Source organism: Astatotilapia calliptera, chromosome 22 (assembly GCF_900246225.1).
Source record: "Astatotilapia calliptera chromosome 22, fAstCal1.2, whole genome shotgun sequence".
Lineage (NCBI taxonomy): Eukaryota > Metazoa > Chordata > Actinopteri > Cichliformes > Cichlidae > Astatotilapia > Astatotilapia calliptera.
In genome coordinates this window covers 4942383-4959321 of record NC_039322.1, presented here as the reverse complement: position 1 = coordinate 4959321, position 16939 = coordinate 4942383, and the positions used below count along the sequence as shown (strand labels likewise).

Here is a 16939-nt window from a genome sequence, read left to right as displayed (position 1 = left end):
CCATAATCTCCACCTCTTCACTGCAGATTTGGAAAAATGCCCATCTGGCTAACCAAGCAGCACATTCAACCAGAATAACTAGAATAAGGCAGGTATTTACTTGCCTCTGTTTTCTTCAGAAGTAGATGTGCTCAAGATAATTTCATATCCTGTTTATGACACTTATCTGCAGGTTTAACAAAGAAGATCTATAGTCACTTTGCTGGCTGCATTCCTGGGCATTTGTGTTTCATACTTGTTCATCCTCATGACTTTCCATGCAGTCAAACTCCCTCATCACTACTGTAGTCCAATCATTTTCTCACTGCATTTGGTGAGCCAATCAGCCTCTGTTCTGTGTGGTTTCAATGTAAGGTTTCTTCTGTCACCGTTACACCTTTCAGACTGTCATCTCATGTGATCCTCCGCATCTCCACTTCATCACGGTCACTTAAACAGCCTTATCAAAGCCTCCCCCTTCTTCATCTTCACTACCACCAGTGTGGTAGGGAATCCTGTCAAGGGAATCCTGTCCTGATTTCTTTCATTGTAGGGAATCTATGTTGCTTCTATGTTGTTTCAATAGAGTCTAATTGACTAATTGCTTATTCCTCAAATTCTTTTTTCTCCTTAAGTCATACTCAGTTCTTTCATCCCTATTGAACTGCAATTAATAATTCTGTTGCAAAACTTAGTTTTTCATCTCTTCCTTTTCTTTTTCCACCACAGACACTATACCTCAGCAAATAAACCTCAGCGAGTGACAGCTATGCAGACAACACCATCAGTTTTAAAATATGTACAGCAATATTTAGAAAATTCAGATCAACTAGATCTATATGTGTTTACTCAATTATTTTTAAAACAATTAATCTTTCGTTCTCATTCTTTCGGTCACTACCCAGAGCTCGTGACCATAGGTGAGGGTAGGGAGGTAGATCAACTGGTAAATTGAGAGCTTCACTTTTACGCTCAGCTCTCTCTTCACCACAACAGACCGGTACAGCGTTCGCATCACTGCAGCCGTTGCACCAATCCATCGATCTCTCGCTCCCTTCTCCCATCACTCGTGAACATGACCCCGAGATACTTGAACTCCTCCACTTGGGGCAGGAACTCGTCCCTGACCTGGATTGGTCAGGTCTGGGCTTCCCTGCTTGGGCTGCTGCCCCCGCAACCCGGCCCCGGATAAGCGGAAGAAAATGAATGAATGGATGGACGGATAATCTTTCGTTGCTAACTATTGTGTGTGCTAACAACCTGGAAAAAGTTCAAATCAAAGCAAGCGGGAACAAATGTTGGAAGGTCGCTAAGCTAACATATCTCAAAAGTAAGATATAAGATAACTCTTTATTGTCATTGCACAGTCATACCTAGTACAATAGTACAACAAAATTAAAAACTGTCCTATGTTTGCACTATGTACAACACAACACAACACAACACAACCAACACAACACAATGGATAACTTACCTTAAAGTTGCAACAAGAGAGGTATGAGCAAAAGAGTGACTTAATAAATAAAAAGAAAAGGACTGTGTGTATGTTTTTCGCACATTATTATTATTATTATTATTATTATTTATATTATTGTTGCCCCCCCCCCCCCCCCCCCCAAAAAAAAGTCCAGGGAATGGAGGGAGGAGGGGGGCAATAACGATAACATTAATTAGAGCTACCATTTGCAGAACATTGAATATTGAACATTTAATATATTCAATATATATATTTAATTTGAACTGCATTCATAATCAAGATATGTTATATTGTGAGGTGGAGACTCTGTAAGTATTTAATTTAATGGAAAAATATTTTCATTTTCAGTGACTTGCAGACAGTGACATGGAATGAAAAAACTTGGAATATAATAAAAACCTTTTCATCTATAAATGCAGTGAGTTGTTAAATAAATATGTACAATAAATGAGGAACTTTTTGCAGTCAGCAGATAAAATTAGATCCCGTTTTTAAAGTATAGTAAAATTCAAAAGCTTCTCACATGCACCTGGCCATCCACTTGATATAAAAGAAGATGTGATCCATCAGGCCAGGCCACCTTCTTTCTTTGCTTTGTCATCCAGGTCTGATGCTCACGTGCTCATTATTTTCCTGTCTACTGAACTTTTAGCAGTGGACAGGGTTGACAATGGAGTCCCTGACTGGTCTGCAGCTATGCAGCCTCTTTGTTTCAAGTGGATAGTGTCTCAGCACATTAGAGACTGCCTTTGAACTCCACCAGTTTGCTTATAAAGCAAATTAGTCCACAAAGGATCCCATCACCCTTCAAAGAGCACTGAACCATGTGGACAAAAGGAAGAGCTACGTGAGGATGCTCTACCATAATCCCAGACATCCTTACCACCAAACAGGACCACCTCCTCTTACTAGAAATGAAGAACGGATGGAATCTGCCTCGATCTTCAGGTTTCTGCGCACCCTCATCTCTGCTGATCTCACCTGGATCCAAAACTCCATAGCCCTGGTAAAGAAGGCTCAGCAACAGCTGCACTTCCTCCGTGTCCTGGGGAAGAATAATTTGGACCAGAAGCTGTGCTGGCCTTCTACCACTCCTCAGTGGAGAGCATGCTCTCCTACAGCCTGGGTGTTTGGTATGCAGGGGCCAACACTGAGAACAGGAAGGCTGAGCAGGAGGTAATTAACACCACCCAAAAAATCTTTGGGTGCCCTCTGCCACCGCTGGAGGCCATCACTTCAGGAGAACCACGGCCATCACAGGTGACCCACCTTGTCACCGCCACTGCTGGATAAGTGGGTGGCCACCTGAACTAACACTGCCCTCTGTCTCTGGGCCAGGGGCACTGAGAGTCAGGGCTGATCCCCTGTCCCGCCTGCGGGGGGAGTAGGTTCGGCCTCCCCGGCCTCAGTCAGGCAATGGGCGTATGTGGTTGGGGGTTGTCTGCGGTGCTGCTTCAAGGGAGGTGGACGAACAGGACTGGTTGGTGGTGTGTATGTTCGACTGGTGACTGGAAAGCCGCAGACGCGTGTGAACAGCAACCTTAGAACCAACCATGGTTCTGTTACAGTAATAAAGCAATAGACCTTTCAGCCCAATTCTATTGTGTCTGGACAATCCATCATATAATATTGAATCAAATGAAAAAGCTTCTTTTTAAAACTTGTTTTATGAGTTTTAATCTTTTAACTTTATGCACATTCCATCAAGCAAAAATTAAATTTTATGCAACAATCTTTGACTTGACAAGATTTGTTTAACATTCCTGTGGCAGCATGCTCGGACCTTGCTCAGATTTGAAGTATAATTTTATGCTGTAGAAAGATGTTTTCTTCCCACGCAGTGTACTGTGGATGCTCAGGTTTTTGTCACTTTTTACTGAATCTAATTCAAAGTAAGGTCAGTACTTCAAAGCTTTAAATGCTGGATGGTCTTACGCTCTCCCATACTCCAAATTATCCATTGGTGATCTACACACATCTGTTTCTACCACGGACATCGCATGCGCTTACATCATTGTCAAGAGACACTCTCACAAACAATATCACCGTTTAGTATTGCAGTAACCCAGGGAGCTTATATGAAAGTAACAGTAATCTAATTACTTTTTTACAGCAGTAATCCCTTACTTTACTCATTACTTGAAAAAGTAACTTGATTACAGTAATGTTATGTTATTTTAAAAAAAACATTTTTTTAGCAGTTAAAGCTACATCAGCTCAACTGTTGGATTGGACCACATGGGCGAGCCTTTGTTCCCCATGTGCATCCGTGAGTATGGCCACCCATTACCCAGTTGCCGGTTAACCACTGTTCCTCCCTTGGACCACTTTTGATGAATACTGGCAACTGAAGACCGGGAACACCCCACAAGATCTGAAGTTTTGGAGATGACCCAGACATCTAGCAATCTACTGTTCAGAGTTCTGTCAAACTTAATTTTTTCATCATCACTCCGCCACAGTCATTTTCTTCTTTCTGTGAGCCAACCAGCTTCTGTTCATTGTGCTTTTCTGTCATTAGATTCACAATGGCACATCATGCCTCTTCCATATCGTTACCTCATCCTTGTTAGATGGAGATCATCTTCCAAATTTCCACCTGGTTCATCTCTGCCACCACTGAAATCTTGACTCCAGCAAGTTCATAACATTGTTCAAATCCAATCTGCGAATGAAGGATAGATTAGTAACAATCTGTATTTCAATAAATCATGTTCATTTCCTTCAAATGATCTCTTTATACAGAGGGGATGTTCACTCTGCTGCAGGACAGATAAAATAAAGAAACTTCTTTTCTCCACCTCTTTTATAGACACACACATGCACACATGCACGAACAGGTACAAACACGTTTTAACCCTCTTTAATTGAACAAAAGAAGCTGCTGGCAGTCAAATTAAAATAGTATGAGTAAGAGTGAAGGCTTGTTTGGTTTCTGCTGAAGTTGAACACACCTGAAAATGTAACCTGAACCAGGAAATACCTTCAAATTGAACAAGCCTGTAAAACCAAATGACTCTTGTTAGTTCTTCAGTTTAACTCCAACATGGTAAACATGGTGGTGAAGCTAATGATCCTCTTCCTTCTTTGTCACCCTGCATCTGCAGGTAAGATCATGATCCACAATCAAAAAATATAAAATTTACTTGGCAATGCTATTCTTAGTAAAATGCAGCTAAAATGTCTCAGCAGACGGGTAAATCTAACTGTTGAAGTTAAAAAGATTTAAAACTGATTTGCAACAGACATGACAAATAAATGCAGTACTCTGATAAAAAATTATTTGGCTGTTGGACAATTACTTTTAAAAAAGACATTAATGCTCTGACATGAATATAATTATAAAAGATTAAAGGTTGCTGGTTGAGTTCCAGCTGGAGAAATGCCAGGGCATCTGGTGTCAAACTCTGTCAAATCAGATACTGCTACCTCCTGTGGTGATTTTTAACTAATAAATAATAATGAGAAATTGTAGACAAAGGAGATTTGACCTTTTCTCAAGGATTCACAAGAGTCACAGTTTCTATAGGAGATTCAAGTAAGGTCTCCTGAGTTTCCTATATATTGTCTTATTGGAAAGATTACTGGGATAGAGATGAGTTAAAACGAGAAAGACTGATACTGCTGTGTGAGCTCCATTCACACGTTTGCATGAGTCCAACTGTCATTTCCTGTGTGAATAACTTGTAAACAAGATCCAGGTTCACCATAACCAAAATTCCAGAATCAAACTCACTAAAACAAATGTTACAGAGCAGTATAAAGTTAAGAGAATGTATTCATTATTCAGAATACTGCATTTGAAATAACAAATTATTGTTTTATATTTGGTATGTTTTTTAATTCCAAGAAAATCAGCAATCCTTGAATATGACTTTAGTGGACATTGGGGGATTTTTTTTTTAAAGATTTCAAATTAGGGATTGAAGGATGTAAAGATGAGAAGAATCGTTTATCATGAATTGGAGGTGTATAGAAATATTGAAATAAGGGGGGCATTCTAACGTTTCCCCTCCACAATATCTATCTGGCCTTGGGATTCAGATAAGGTTTGAAAACGAACAAAAGGAATATTCTTGCTTACTAAGAATATTGTTAGGGTGCCTGGGTCATTGACCCAGTTTTTGTGTTTTTGTGTTTTTGATTTTGTTTATTTCATTAAATTCTAGCTTTCTTTATCAAATGGGTTATATAATTGTTCTAAGTTTAGGTTCTTGTGTGGTTTATGTTAGAGTTTTAGTCTTCTGGTTTCTGTCTCTGTGTTCCATGGTTGTTCTGTCTCGCCTGTCAGCTGTATCCCATTGTCTAGTCCGCTTCTCTGTGTTACATTTCCTGTTTTACTTTGAAAGTCTGTGTCTCACTCCACTGTATCTGGTTTTGCTTCCCTTGTCTCATTAGCCCTGATTTGTCCCAGCTGTGTTTCCCTCCTCCAATTCCCTGATTGCTCCCTCTGTGTATTCAAGCCCTGCATTTTCCTTTGTCTGCGTTGTGATCTCCCTTGTCCTATCCTGTGTGTTTTGCCCACCCACAACAAACATTGCATCTTTAGATTTAAATCAGAATTAGAGGTGATATGCTTTATTTGTAAATGACAATGATCTTGATTTTCTTGGGTTTTTTAAGTTGTGCCAAAACTTTACCGTTTTTTACAGCACCATTCACTCCCTCAATGTTTTATGTAATAAACTGAACTAAACATTTTTTGTTTGTTTGGTGTAATTATTATGTATTTCCAATTACATATAAGTAAGACTGGGCATGTAGAAAGAAAAGAATAAAACCAACATACAACTTCCTTATCCTACCACTGAAAGAAAAAAAACATACCCATGCCTGATGCCAGCCAAACACGACAAACTGGTTTCTAATGAATTTGCATATGAATAGACTTCACTTAATATTTCATTCATTTCATGTAATTCTACTCTATTTATTTTAGCACAATATCTTTTAATCTGGTTAGACAGGAATACTTTCTTTCTTTGCGAAGCTAGATCGTGTGCACACAAAATCTAGACATTTATTGAGTTATTTACTAACATCATATACTTTTGTCCTACAGTGAGCAATATTCTGAAGTATTTTGTCACTGGATGCTCTGGACACCCAAACATCTCAGAATACATGTATGTTGGAGTGCTTGATGGCATAGAAGTGCTTTATTGTGATGCCAGCAAGAAAATATTGGAACCAAGACAGGATTGGGTGAAAAAATTATTTGATGACAAACCGGATATCTTGGAGTGGTTCACGCAAGACTGTTTTGAGGTCCGCGTAATCCTTTACACAAGTTTGATTTCTGATTTGAACCAACATTTAAACCAAAGCGGAGGTACAGTATTTTCTTTGATTCTGTCATATCATCATAGATATATCTAAACAAAACTGATTAATGTAAAATTTATTAAAAATAATTAATGACTTAAAAATTGTCAGTGTATTTTAAACTTATTGTTACTAACTTGTTTTTTAAGATGGACAGTGATTTTATATTGGATACTCAAATTAGGGCTATTGTCCAGTTTTCATCACTTAAGGCACTTGACAATGGTAAGACCCATTTTATCCAGGCCGCATTTTAAAACAGTAATCCATGTTTTTTTTTTCATCTCGTTTGGATTACTGTAATGTACTGTATTTTGGAGTAAGACAGGGTCTTCTCTCTCGTCTACAGCTAGTTCAAAATGGGTCTACTCGACTTTTAACTGGAACTTGCAAAAGAGAGCACATAACTCCCATCCTGGCTTCACTCCATTGGCTGCCTTTATATCTTAGAGTTAATTTTAAAATTCTTATGTTTGTTTTTAAATGCATAAATCATCTTGCCCCACCTTACCTCTCTGAGCTTCTTCATCCTTAATCACCCCCCCACACACACACATGTTTCTCAGGTCAGCTGACAAGCTGCTCCCAGGTTCAAGAGGAGGCTCAGAGGGGACAGGGCCTTCTCTATTGCTGCTCCTAACCTGCCCCTGCACATTAGAGAGGGCCCTTCATTGTCCATTTTTTTTAAAAAACGCGTCTTAAAACCCATCTTTATTTCTTTTTTCCCTTTATAAACAAATTGCATGCTTGCTTGATATTTACAGCCTTACTTTTGGGCTTCTTAATTGAGACCAAGAATCTTGATGTAAAACATACATTTACTTGTCCTAATTACTTCATTGTTCTAAATCTTAACTTTTTAAAAACTAGTTAGATTTAGCTGGTGCCTTTATAACATTTAACATTTTTTCTGCTTCTTACAGTTTATAGTCTAGATATATATCAGCTGACGTCTGGGCTGGAATAGTCTTTACCTCTAGTCTTTAATCTTTTTCTTTTAATATTGAATAATCACATCAGACCTCCTTTTGATTCATCTGTGATTCTAATTATGGTCCAATAGAGATATCAATAAAGGTTTACAGATAATCTAACATGACTCATGAGCACAATGCAGACTTTGAGAACAGAAATGCATCACAATGTACAATTAACACAGATAATTACAGTCTTTGTTTTTCTTTGTCTTTCCAGGTGTTCACATTTTGCAGTGTATAATTGGTAATGAATGGAATAAAAACTCTGGCGAGGTGACAAGCTTTTTACACTTCGGTTATGACAGAGAAGGCATCTTCGATTTTGATCTAAATACAAAGACATGGATCCCGCTGAAACCAGAGCTTTACAGTGCAAAACAGATGATGGGTGGTGACAGAATTACATACGCAGAGACCCTCCTCCGTGACGTAATACCAAACACATTGAAGTTCTTTTTGGACTATGGGAGCAGCGCCTTGAATAAAACAGGTAGAAGCCTCGTTGAGCTTAAAGCCAGTTTTTCCATGTCGCAAAAGTGACTCTTTATCTAGACAAATCCCTTTGGTAACAATCATCAGACCAGAGGTTTATCCACTACGTACTTATGCAAACAATCAGAAAAAAGCTGTCAGCCTCTCAGCATGACAAGCTCCAGTCTAACAATACACAGACATACCCTGAAAACACATGGTCCACACAGGTCCCAGTAGGATCATGCTTAAGCAGAGTTAATCCTGATTCCAGCAAACTGCCAACTGTGGCCAGAAGATTGCAGTAATGCAAACAGACATGGGAGAAGCTTTTAGGACAGAAGTTGTGTGAGATGAAAGGACAGGGATGACTTTTACTTTGCCTTCAAATGATATCCATTTTTGGTTGCCTTGCTTGCACTGATGGAATGCCAGTGATTTATTTTGATAATTTTGGTCATTTTCCCATTTTAACCTGTTGGTGATTTTGGCTGCTGGTAGATGTTAAAACTGATAGTTGAAAGACATTTACACAAACTATGGTATAAGTATACCATAATACAGCCTTATACAGCTGCTGAAAAGCCGGTGACTCTTTGGCTCTAATGACTCAATAATTCAAAAATTTGATTTGAGTTCCAGCCAGACATATATTGTCTGTTGCTACTGTGTTATTTTTTCATCTAATATGTACACTAAACATGCTTCTCTCATAAAATATATTTTCTTAATATCTCCTTATTAAATGTCTTCATCTTTGTTTTTCATTCCCGTTTTTCCCAATTTTTCCTCTTATATTTACTTCCATCCATTGTCATGCCATCTCTTTCCAACCTTCCCTCTCTCCAGTTCTTCCCTCAGTGTCTCTCCTCCAGAAGACTCCCTCCTCTCCAGTCACCTGCCACGCTACAGGTTTCTATCCTGACAAAGCCATGATGTTCTGGAAAAAAGATGGCGTGGAGATTCATGAGGGTGTGGATCTTGGAGACATCCTCCCCAACAATGATTGGACCTTCCAGATGAGTGCTGATCTGAATGTTTCATCAGTCACACCTGAAGACTGGAGCAGATACGACTGTGTGTTTCAGCTCTCTGGTGTTGAGAACATCATCCAACTGGATAAAACAGTAACCAGAACCAACCAGGCAGAGAGAACTGGTAATGATAAAGTTGTGAGAAACGCATTTAATTTATTTTGTCTGCAGATACCGTAGTTTGATATTTGAATTTTTTGTCCTGTTTTTTGTTTGGACACTGATGTCAATTAGTTATTACCAGAATAAAAACTAACGGAGATCATAAAAGAGAATAAAAAATCCTAAAATTTTAATTTGATTTAATTTTCAGTGAATGTATCTCATAAATGTGTTTTCTGGTTCCACACATACAAGCTGTTACTGTTGTTAATGTTAACAAACTACTTTTTAAATTTCACTGTTAGACCCTGAAATCCTGACAGTGATTTTTGAACTTCCATATTTCAAATTAATCAAAGTGTCTTTAATCCATAAAACCTTTGGTTATTAATTTTTTGGCCTGATATTTGGGGAACTGCTGCTGAATATATGTGGTGTTATTCAAATGAAAACAAGAGCTTAAAAATGTAACAATATAAATTTAGTGCATCTGCTCTGCTTAACGGAAAAACATTTTCTTTTATCTAGGTATAGTGTTTCAGTCATAGTACTGGGTCTATAACCCAGTGTGTGACTTAAGTTTGTGGTTTAACTTTACATTCTTTGATTTTTTGGTTTTCATGGTTTTGCTTCTCTTTATTGTTTTCTGCTTTTGCTATATTTATAGTTCCTAGTCTTTAGTTTTCTGTCTCTATGCCATCCCTGTGCTCCACGTTCCCTCTCTCTCTCCCCCTAGTCAATCATATCTCCATGTCACAGTGTCAAGTCCAAATCCTAGTCAATATCTCATATTCCCTGTTTTATTTTGACAGTTCCAAGTCTTGTGTTCAGTGTTGTCAGTTTTTCTTCCTCCCTCCCTCATTATGTCAGATATACTCCAGCTATGTTTCCCTACTGTTTCCGATACCCTGGTCATACTTTGTGTATTTAAGCCCTATGTTTCCCTCTGCCCGTCGTTGCGTCGTCCCATGAGTCCTGCATTTTGGTCCTACTCCTGCCTGGCATAGCACCTTTACATGGTAATTGTATGTATAGTTACACCAGACTCCTATAGAGGTTATAGTTTAATCACCTCCCCTGACCTCCCCTATGTTGTTTATAAAGTTCTTCTATTCTAACCTGCTTAATCTGCAAATTTTATCTTCTGTGTTTTTCAATGGAGCAGATAATCCCTCTGACATGACAGCTCCAGTCATTGCAACAGTGGTGGTTCTTCTTATTTTCATCCTCATTGCTGCTGTTGGATTTGCTGTTTACAAAAAGAAGAAAGGTGAGCGAGGAGTTGAGTTCATCAGTCAGTGAGCAGCTGCAGTACATGGCTCAGTTAAATGATTTCCTCAGCATAGTATATGTTAGACTTTTTTTCTTTCCTATTTAATAGAAAGTTTGATTGTAAGGAATTTAAAATCACAAAATCCGGACATGAAACAATGATTTATAAATATTTTATTTTTTTCTGTAGACATTACAGCTCCTGAGAACAGCACTGAAGCCTCTGTGAGACTGAATCAAGAGACCATCACAGCACCGTCTATATAGTGTTCTATTTTTTTAAATTTAACTCTTGTGTTCTTTTATATAAACTTGATTTTGGATTTTTTTTTTTTAGAAAATCTTTTTTCATCTTATTATTTTGAAAGGATGTTTGGAAAGAAGCTTCATGTTTATGATTCATTTATGTAGCCACGAGTGGTGTGAAAGTGGAGAAAAGTTATAATAACTCTAAGGGTCCGTGTCCAGTGCGGAACTAGGAAATTTTCAGTGGGTTGGCCAGGATGGATCTGTGATCATTTTGCGTTGGTATATGCAAAATCTCACAAAAAACACAGAGCTATTTAACCTTTCTAAATGGAAGTGCCTGCGATCCCATTTGCATAACAATTTTTAAATCCTGGTAGAATTGCAACCAAATAAACTAGAGCAAAATGTTTTTTGCATATAAAAGAAGAAGTTGTAGTTACATATCATGCATTCAACTTGTCCCAGGTCGCCATTTCCTTGCACTAATGGCTTTGCAAAAATTGAGTTAAAAGCGCACACAACAACAAAAATGTTATAATCTGGAAACTTGCTGGAATAAACGTCATGTTGTCAGCAGGAACTATCACATGTCCACCATTACCTGAGAAGTGATGTCATTGTAGTTCTTTTCCCACCAGGGCCTTTCAAAAGGTTCACCGGTGGTATTAAAAGTCATGTTTGACTTGATGCCTTTCTGTATAGTTCCTGGGACACTTAAAACTTAAACTGTACTGTTGGAAATAGTTTATTTTGATGCATATTCTGTTTTTTTTATTTAATTTTGCAATTATTATACAAATATGCAAATTTGCAAATATCTATTTTTGTTTATTAAGCTTTAGGATATAACAGTTATATTGATGTATAGCAACTTAAAATGCTACAAGAAGTGTCACTACAGCATGTAAAAATGTAAAGTTAAGCTCTGGCATGTTCGTTCTATGGTGGGGTTAAAAGGGTTGGACCTAAAGCACACATCTCTACAATATTTGGAAGGTAGTGGTGGAAAAGATGAAATAATATATCTTGCATGTAAGTTTACATTAAATAAATCTAGCACAATTTGCAGGTAGTTCGACTCTGTATTACTACTATGCTGAGAGGACAGATCCTTCAAGTACAAAGTGGTTGCCTTGCTTGCACTGATGGAATGCCAGTGATTTATTTTGATAATTTTGGTCATTTTCCCATTTTAACCTGTTGGTGATTTTGGCTGCTGGTAGATGTTAAAACTGATAGTTGAAAGACATTTACACAAACTATGGTATAAGTATACCATAATACAGCCTTATACAGCTGCTGAAAAGCCGGTGGCTCTTTGGCTCTAATGACTCAATAATTCAAAAATTTGATTTGAGTTCCAGCCAGACATATTGTCTGTTGCTACTGTGTTATTTTTTCATCTAATATGTACACTAAACATGCTTCTCTCATAAAATATATTTTCTTAATATCTCCTTATTAAATGTCTTCATCTTTGTTTTTCATTCCCGTTTTTCCCAATTTTTCCTCTTATATTTACTTCCATCCATTGTCATGCCATCTCTTTCCAACCTTCCCTCTCTCCAGTTCTTCCCTCAGTGTCTCTCCTCCAGAAGACTCCCTCCTCTCCAGTCACCTGCCACGCTACAGGTTTCTATCCTGACAAAGCCATGATGTTCTGGAAAAAAGATGGCGTGGAGATTCATGAGGGTGTGGATCTTGGAGACATCCTCCCCAACAATGATTGGACCTTCCAGATGAGTGCTGATCTGAATGTTTCATCAGTCACACCTGAAGACTGGAGCAGATACGACTGTGTGTTTCAGCTCTCTGGTGTTGAGAACATCATCCAACTGGATAAAACAGTAACCAGAACCAACCAGGCAGAGAGAACTGGTAATGATAAAGTTGTGAGAAACGCATTTAATTTATTTTGTCTGCAGATACCGTAGTTTGATATTTGAATTTTTTGTCCTGTTTTTTGTTTGGACACTGATGTCAATTAGTTATTACCAGAATAAAAACTAACGGAGATCATAAAAGAGAATAAAAAATCCTAAAATTTTAATTTGATTTAATTTTCAGTGAATGTATCTCATAAATGTGTTTTCTGGTTCCACACATACAAGCTGTTACTGTTGTTAATGTTAACAAACTACTTTTTAAATTTCACTGTTAGACCCTGAAATCCTGACAGTGATTTTTGAACTTCCATATTTCAAATTAATCAAAGTGTCTTTAATCCATAAAACCTTTGGTTATTAATTTTTTGGCCTGATATTTGGGGAACTGCTGCTGAATATATGTGGTGTTATTCAAATGAAAACAAGAGCTTAAAAATGTAACAATATAAATTTAGTGCATCTGCTCTGCTTAACGGAAAAACATTTTCTTTTATCTAGGTATAGTGTTTCAGTCATAGTACTGGGTCTATAACCCAGTGTGTGACTTAAGTTTGTGGTTTAACTTTACATTCTTTGATTTTTTGGTTTTCATGGTTTTGCTTCTCTTTATTGTTTTCTGCTTTTGCTATATTTATAGTTCCTAGTCTTTAGTTTTCTGTCTCTATGCCATCCCTGTGCTCCACGTTCCCTCTCTCTCTCCCCCTAGTCAATCATATCTCCATGTCACAGTGTCAAGTCCAAATCCTAGTCAATATCTCATATTCCCTGTTTTATTTTGACAGTTCCAAGTCTTGTGTTCAGTGTTGTCAGTTTTTCTTCCTCCCTCCCTCATTATGTCAGATATACTCCAGCTATGTTTCCCTACTGTTTCCGATACCCTGGTCATACTTTGTGTATTTAAGCCCTATGTTTCCCTCTGCCCGTCGTTGCGTCGTCCCATGAGTCCTGCATTTTGGTCCTACTCCTGCCTGGCATAGCACCTTTACATGGTAATTGTATGTATAGTTACACCAGACTCCTATAGAGGTTATAGTTTAATCACCTCCCCTGACCTCCCCTATGTTGTTTATAAAGTTCTTCTATTCTAACCTGCTTAATCTGCAAATTTTATCTTCTGTGTTTTTCAATGGAGCAGATAATCCCTCTGACATGACAGCTCCAGTCATTGCAACAGTGGTGGTTCTTCTTATTTTCATCCTCATTGCTGCTGTTGGATTTGCTGTTTACAAAAAGAAGAAAGGTGAGCGAGGAGTTGAGTTCATCAGTCAGTGAGCAGCTGCAGTACATGGCTCAGTTAAATGATTTCCTCAGCATAGTATATGTTAGACTTTTTTTCTTTCCTATTTAATAGAAAGTTTGATTGTAAGGAATTTAAAATCACAAAATCCGGACATGAAACAATGATTTATAAATATTTTATTTTTTTCTGTAGACATTACAGCTCCTGAGAACAGCACTGAAACCTCTGTGAGACTGAATCAAGAGACCATCACAGCACCGTCTATATAGTGTTCTATTTTTTTAAATTTAACTCTTGTGTTCTTTTATATAAACTTGATTTTGGATTTTTTTTTTTTTAGAAAATCTTTTTTCATCTTATTATTTTGAAAGGATGTTTGGAAAGAAGCTTCATGTTTATGATTCATTTATGTAGCCACGAGTGGTGTGAAAGTGGAGAAAAGTTATAATAACTCTAAGGGTCCGTGTCCAGTGCGGAACTAGGAAATTTTCAGTGGGTTGGCCAGGATGGATCTGTGATCATTTTGCGTTGGTATATGCAAAATCTCACAAAAAACACAGAGCTATTTAACCTTTCTAAATGGAAGTGCCTGCGATCCCATTTGCATAACAATTTTTAAATCCTGGTAGAATTGCAACCAAATAAACTAGAGCAAAATGTTTTTTGCATATAAAAGAAGAAGTTGTAGTTACATATCATGCATTCAACTTGTCCCAGGTCGCCATTTCCTTGCACTAATGGCTTTGCAAAAATTGAGTTAAAAGCGCACACAACAACAAAAATGTTATAATCTGGAAACTTGCTGGAATAAACGTCATGTTGTCAGCAGGAACTATCACATGTCCACCATTACCTGAGAAGTGATGTCATTGTAGTTCTTTTCCCACCAGGGCCTTTCAAAAGGTTCACCGGTGGTATTAAAAGTCATGTTTGACTTGATGCCTTTCTGTATAGTTCCTGGGACACTTAAAACTTAAACTGTACTGTTGGAAATAGTTTATTTTGATGCATATTCTGTTTTTTTAATTTAATTTAGCAATTATTATACAAATATGCAAATTTGCAAATATCTATTTTTGTTTATTAAGCTTTAGGATATAACAGTTATATTGATGTATAGCAACTTAAAATGCTACAAGAAGTGTCACTACAGCATGTAAAAATGTAAAGTTAAGCTCTGGCATGTTCGTTCTATGGTGGGGTTAAAAGGGTTGGACCTAAAGCACACATCTCTACAATATTTGGAAGGTAGTGGTGGAAAAGATGAAATAATATATCTTGCATGTAAGTTTACATTAAATAAATCTAGCACAATTTGCAGGCAGTTCGACTCTGTATTACTACTATGCTGAGAGGACAGATCCTTCAAGTACAAAGTGTCAGCACCAGAATGTAACTGAAAATTAAAGTCAGTATTTCTTTTCTTCACTTGTATAAACATGGAGTATTTTGGATTAATAGAACTGTTGTGTTTGTATGCTTTATATATTTTTGGTAAGTTAATTTACAGCATTAAATCATATTTTATAAGGATGTTGTGTGTTTTTTAAGAAATGATGTGATGCTATGTTAGAGCTGTTACTTTATATACTGGACACTGGATAATGTTTTGACAAGTACAGTGGAACCCCGGCTTACGAAGACCCCATTTAACAAAAAAATTCAAGTTACGAAGGCACTTAACGGCAATATTTCTGCCCATGGTACGGCAAAATGCCCGTGTAACGAAATAGATAAAATAGAAAATTTAAAAAAAATGTAATTAAATTCCATAATGTTATGTACATGTACACGTACGTATGTATGCATGCATACGTGTGCTTTCTTCAACCTCCGCCACTTCCTCCTCCACCAAGAACTTTGTCTTCAGCCAGCATCGCCTCACTCAAAAGGCGATGGAAAAAAGTGCTTTGACTTACGAAAATTTTGACTTACGAAAGACCCTCTGGAACAAATTAATTTCGTAAGTCGGGGTTCCACTGTATCTTTGACAGTATATATATACACTCAACAAAAATATAAACGCAACACCTTTGTTACTGCTCCCATTCCCCATGGGATGGACGTAGAGACCTAAAATTCATCCCAGATACACAATATAACCATCCCTCCCAAACAGTGGTCACAAATCAGTCCAAATGTGTGGTAGTGGGCACATCTGCTATATTGAGATAATCCATCCCACCTCACAGGTGTGCCACATCAGGATGCTGATCTGACATCATGAGTAGTGCACAGGTGTACCTCAGACTGCCCACAACAAAAGGCCACCCTGGAATGTGCAGTTTTGTCTCACAGCAAAATGCCACAGATGCCACAAGCAATGAGGGAGCGCGCAATTGGCATGCTGACAGCAGGAATGTCAACCAGATCTGTCGCCCGTGCATTGAATGTTCATTTCTCAACCATAAGCCGTCTCCACAGGCGTTTCAGAGAATATGGCAGCACATCCAACCGGCCTCACAACCGCAGACCTCGTGTAACCACACCAGCCCAGGACCTCCACATCCAGCAGGTTCACCTCCAAGATCGTCTGAGACCAGCCACCCAGACAGCTGCTGGAACAATTGGTTTGCACAACCAAACAATTTCTGCACAAACTGTCAGAAACCGTCTCAGGGACGCTCAACTGCATGCCCGTCGTCCTCATCGGGGTCTTGACCTGACTCCAGCTCATCGCCGTAACAGACTTGTGTGGGCAAATGCTCACATTCGTTGGCGTCTGGCACGTTGGAGAGGTGTGCGCTTCACGGATGAATCATGGTTCACATTGTTCAGGGCAGATGGCAGCTGAGAATGTCCCAGTTCTTGCATGGCCAGCATACTCACCGGACATGTCACCCATTGAGCATGTTCGGGATGTGCTTGACCGGCGTATACGACAGCGTGTACAAGTTCCCACGAATATCCAACAACCTCGCACAGCC

General features: G+C 38.2%; 2 protein-coding genes across 2 annotated transcripts; both read left to right on the top strand.

Annotated features, from left to right (window-relative positions):
* Positions 1–4487: 4487 nt before the first annotated feature.
* LOC113015190 (major histocompatibility complex class I-related gene protein-like) lies at positions 4488–11670 on the top strand. The gene is made up of 6 exons (XM_026157138.1): positions 4488–4563; positions 6519–6788; positions 7976–8248; positions 9079–9387; positions 10531–10635; positions 10828–11670. The coding sequence occupies exons 1-6, from the start codon at positions 4503–4505 to the stop codon at positions 10902–10904; spliced, it is 1095 nt and encodes a 364-aa protein (XP_026012923.1). The 5' UTR covers positions 4488–4502; the 3' UTR covers positions 10905–11670.
* Positions 11671–12337: 667 nt separating this feature from the next.
* On the top strand, positions 12338–15047 carry LOC113015231 (major histocompatibility complex class I-related gene protein-like; the record flags this gene model as incomplete). Its single annotated transcript, XM_026157181.1, has 3 exons — positions 12338–12764; positions 13908–14012; positions 14205–15047. Coding segments are annotated over 3 exons (609 nt in total), but the record flags the coding sequence as incomplete, so codon positions are not given.
* Positions 15048–16939: the final 1892 nt, after the last annotated feature.